General features: G+C 36.1%; 1 protein-coding gene across 1 annotated transcript in view; it reads left to right on the top strand.

Moving 5' to 3' along the window:
* Positions 1–559: 559 nt before the first annotated feature.
* The window catches only part of LOC123252747 (vomeronasal type-2 receptor 26-like), a 103,513-nt gene continuing 99,013 nt past the window's right edge, over positions 560–5,059 (top strand). The window contains exons 1-2 of the mRNA XM_044681995.1: positions 560–804; positions 4,860–5,029. Of these exons, the coding sequence (XP_044537930.1) occupies positions 560–804; positions 4,860–5,029 (415 nt within the window). The remainder of the gene's footprint in view (positions 805–4,859; positions 5,030–5,059) is intronic.

Here is a 5,059-nt window from a genome sequence, read left to right as displayed (position 1 = left end):
GGATACATTTCTCCAGAAGTCTAAACAGTGCACTGAGATGGATCATACAGATTTTTGGACATCTCAAAACCAAGGCAAGCTGCTAATGCTCCAGGGATGGAAAGCAGGGAAACTGGTTCCAAAACTTACTTTGTCTCTTGAGTTTTAACTTAAGAAGGAGGATGCAGGTGCAGAGTTGCTGGGCAGAATGGTCCCCATAGGCCTTCACTCTCAGACTTTGGTCAACATATTATTTTGACTACCACTACAGAGGCATGAAGATATGATGACTTTTCCTTGCCTATCCACAGGGAATGAGGTGAATAATATCCAGGAGGTAAAAATGTCCCATAAATATACTCCATTCTGTCTATCTTTTTCCTTCATCCTAAACAGAGTACTGTCTCATGTCTCACATTAGAATTTCCAGTGTATGAGGAATTTTTCAAAACTGGAGCATTTATTAGAAAAGGAAATCTTTAGGTACAGAGAATCTGTCCATAGAGCCATGTATAAAGACCCACTCAGTCTTCTTAGACTTCTCTTCTCCTTAAATGTTTTTACATTTTGGATATTGGCCATGGGCTTGGGTAAGCTGGGGCTGTCTTCTTCTACATTATTTGTGATCCTGCTTTGTCAGGTTTCTTTTTCTGCATACCAGATGGGGAAGGATCCTTGTCATTTAAAAAGAGATTATAGTCCTACATATAGAAAGGAAGGGGACCTAGTTATAGGCGCCTTCCTCTCCCTGTTTCTGAAGACTGAATCTCAAATTGATAAGATATCTTCTAGATTTCCTCCAGCCTGGATAGCTGCAGATTCAAGGTAATTTGTTATTCTGTGTTACTTTTCTGACAGGTAAAATGTAGTTATCCATTTTCCTGATCAACTGTCTTTGGGGACAGAGTTGTATTTTATTTGGCCTCACAGATTTGATTAAAGCAAAGACTTGGGTTTGGAAATTTCTAGGAAAGGGGTATTCAGGAAGCTGATCACAAAGCTTTTTAATTGTGTATGGCATAGCAAATAAGATAGCATATAAATAATCAGGAACAAATAGAAGGAACTCACCAAGGCAATGATTAAGGAGACACAACAAAGAGGGAATACACTCAGTGTTGGGATTCAGGTAGCAAAATAGATTCCCCAAGAATGCCCATATTTGAGAAGAGGTTATTGATTCTAAATATATAAAGGTATATTTCTTATCAGGTGTATATTGAAGAAGTTTTTGGGATGACGTTTAGAACCAGTTTGGATAAAGTTTTCATAGGAGGATACTTGATAATTATTTAGCAAACTGGGAGAAGGATCTATCATTAACTAAGACACCAGAAAACAGAAATCATTCAGAATCCTACAATCAGTCCAGAATTTTATCAAACTAAAAGCTTCAAGTCTTACTTCCTGAAAGAGTCTTAATAGTGAGTGAAAAGGTACAAAATATTTATCTTTCCCTTATAAGCTTTCATGGACTATAGAACAACTTAGTCAAATTACTTCATATTAGAGTTCAAGCAGTGGAATATAACAGGAATGTATATATAAAAATACCAAACAATATTAACTTCACAATGATCACAAGTGCAATGTACGTTAGATGTTTGAATCAATTCATCAGTCATATTGAGTTTTCACCACTACTGTGTCTAGGAAATACAAACTATAGGATCATTTCACTCCAACGAATTATCTAGCCACTATGTGCAGGCCATGAAGAAGATATTAAAAAAACAATAGGTGATCCTGGCCTTACAAACTCTGTCAATGAATATCATGACCAAGGTGGCTGTATTTGAGATTATTGTGCAAATAATTACTCTTCTGTATAAGCAGACTGCTCCTTTTTAACCTTTCTAGACCAAGTTTAGAAAAATTCCTCTCATATCTTATTATTAACTCAATCTTTGCACTATGCTTTCTGTCCTTTCCTTCTCTATTATTTTTCAACTTTCTGATAGTTTTGCAATTTGAGGAGAGAAGATAGTGACTGAATCTGAATTCAGTATTGTCATTAGGTTGCTACCTCAATGTCCTCAGAGATAATGGAATAGTGCTATCTTCTAGGATATCTCCAAACTGAGATGTGTGAAATGCACAATATTCCTTATTCCTCCTGTGGGACTTATCTTCTCAGCAGGTGTAATTTTGCCAAGGTATGGGCACGTAAAGTCTCTCAAAACTATTTCTCTTGCTCTTATTTAATTCTCCTCCTTGCATGGTAAGATTTTATGTCTCCTCATATTCTTCATTCAAAGTTCTTCTCTTTGCAGTCCTTCTTTTGAGGAAACATCCTGGATTAGTTTCTTCTTTTCTGCCAGATTTTCTTCATCTCATCTTTATTCTGATTATACAACACTGGGGTTGGAGAAGATATTTCAGTAACTTAATTAGGTTTTGTTAGGAGTAAAGTATGTCTTAAAACTAATAACTGTTGAAATGATCTTTTTAATAGCTTCAAAGGTAGTTACTGATCACTGTTCAGTAGACAATGGGAAGGACCCCAGTCATTTAAAGTGATATGTCCCCTGAATGCAGTATCTTGAGTCCCATCTTAACCCAGAGCTTGGTGAAGTATATTGTGAGGTGTGTCTTAGTTCCAGAAGAGACAGACTGAGGAAGTTTTGATAAAACAATGAATGGTAACTCAGGACAATGGACAATATTCAAAGGTTTGAGGATGGTAGAGTAATCACAGAAGGAGAAACTTAGCAGTGTTATATACATTATTAATTTTCCCATTCATAATCAACATCAGCAGAATATTAAGACTGCGGAAAGGGAATTTCATCCCTCCCCCCTCCTGGATTGCTGACCCATTCATCCCATTTTTACATGCCAGCACTGTGTCCAGGAATGTAGATAAAAAGGGTGTGGGTGGAGCTCATGGAGTCTTTTTGGGTTCAGTACTTCCTGGAGCAGGCAGGGGACTGATGCAGAATCCTGCAGGATGAATGAAATGTGGTCAGAGAAAGAGATTTTAAATCTATGCTCATCTATCTTTTCTATTTCAAGAGATTATTAATAAACTTAATATAAAATAATAACTTGAAATGTATTAATTTCAAATCTAACAGGACTAAAACACAGTTACAAAGAGAAAAAAATATTGGAGAAATTTAGTGAACAAAGAAATGTGGGAAAGAGAAGAATTGTCTTATTTTTATTTACAAAGAATGTGAAAATCTCTCAGTACTAAAATCCAGTCAAGCCACACTGGATGTGTTGTGTTCTTTTCTCATCCCAGTATTGTAGAAAATGCTGCAAAACGTTGGTGAGAAGGTAGAAACATGGAGGAAATGTTATAAATGTTATAATATACTAAATATTTGGAATTTGGAAATTTGGAAAACTCACTTCATTTTTTGTTTTGTTTTATTTTAAGTGACGGTCCTAAATAGGATAGTTTGTTTAAATATGCCAGCAGAATATTTTAGGAAATACCTCCTAATGGTTAAAGTGATATAAATATGGAATGAATTCCTTTTAGAGACTGTGGGGTAGTGAATGACTTTAAATAAAAGAGCAGAAGATGTCACGTATCTTGAAAAGATTCACCTTTGGTTGGATTGATTTTGGTTTTTCCAGAGCTGCCAGAACAGTAGTAGATAACAAAACTGTGCCCATATCATTCCTCTGTTCTAGTCACAAAGGTCTACCATTACCTGATTAAGGACTTCAAAACCAAATAAGAACTAATCTGTTAAGTTCTTATAGACTTTCAGACTCTCACACAGGCCTCATTTTCCTTTGCAGGTTGATTGTACAACACTCCCCTTCAAGCTATTGACTCCAAAGCGATTTATTTGCTTCATCACATACATGAAATCATAGTTTTTCATGATATATGTACACAGGCTGTGTCCTAGGTCTGAAAGATGCTCTCATGTCTACTCAGTCACTTCCAGTCCTTTGTTTCCTACAAAGACATTCATGAGTATTGTTTTCTATAAGGATTTTACCGTGAGTCTTCTAGTTAACTGCAACAAAATCCAGATATTTCTTTGTATCTGTTTTGTACTAGTGTTGCATATGTTTATGCTGTATGTGTACAACTTATTTCTACCAATCAAATATATAAAGAAAAAAATCCCAGCATGATTTAATTTCCACATTTAGATTTCAAGCTCTAAGAATGGTGATTGGCACAGAAAAGGCATTTTGTAAATATGCGTTTAACTAATAAATGAATGAGAAAAGCAGAGGAAGGGACAAATGACTTGTCTTTTCCACTGTGGAACTTCTGTGATTCCATGACTTCTTGGATAGCACTAATCCTTATTGAAGCATTGGCAGATGCCAGCCCTGACTGTTCCCAGTAGCTACTGCTTCATTCCTGCTCAGGTGCTACTAAACAGATTTGATGAAGGCACAAAAACTAGCATTCTGATTTCATCACAGAAGTTACAATCATACTTCTGTGTACTGCTTCTTAAGGGATTTCCTCTTCTTTCCACAATAGCTCTTCCAAATCTTCACTTGCTTTTCCAAACTTCCAATATCACTTCGTTCCCCTGAAATTCAGCTGCAAACATGGCCATAAAATATACAGAGAAAACAGCAGCCATTTGTTTGATCTGCTCCTTTTCACACTATATTTACAATGTACTATTCATATCATTTTCCATTTTTCTTCATATATTCCAGTGTCTGATGAAGAGATGTATCCTATCCTTTGCACACTCATAATTTCAACCAATTTATAAACTTTAACATCAGCATCTTCTTTCCCTTCACTCAATGACTGCCCTTTAAGTGTTAGTCATGTCCTGTATATAGCCTTGAAAACATTACACTAATGACCTACAGTTTTTCCAATATGACACCTTGCTGTTTCTGTCAAGTTGGGTTTAGTTCTTTATTTTCTTCCTATCTCTTAGGTTCATGCTCAAACATTACCAACATTTTCTCACTTTCCAATTTGCCGTGGATGAGATCAACAAGGATCCCCATTTGCTGCCCAACATAACTCTGGGATATCAATTGTTCAGTAACTTCCATCACAACCAACTAACTGTGGAGAACTCTTTGATTTGGCTGTCAGGGAAGGGTCCAACCATCCCTAACTACAACTGTGACA

This window comes from Gracilinanus agilis, chromosome 6 (assembly GCF_016433145.1).
Source record: "Gracilinanus agilis isolate LMUSP501 chromosome 6, AgileGrace, whole genome shotgun sequence".
In the NCBI taxonomy this organism is placed as follows: domain Eukaryota; kingdom Metazoa; phylum Chordata; class Mammalia; order Didelphimorphia; family Didelphidae; genus Gracilinanus; species Gracilinanus agilis.
Note: the sequence above shows the minus strand (reverse complement) of the source record. Positions and strands in the feature narration are given on the sequence as shown.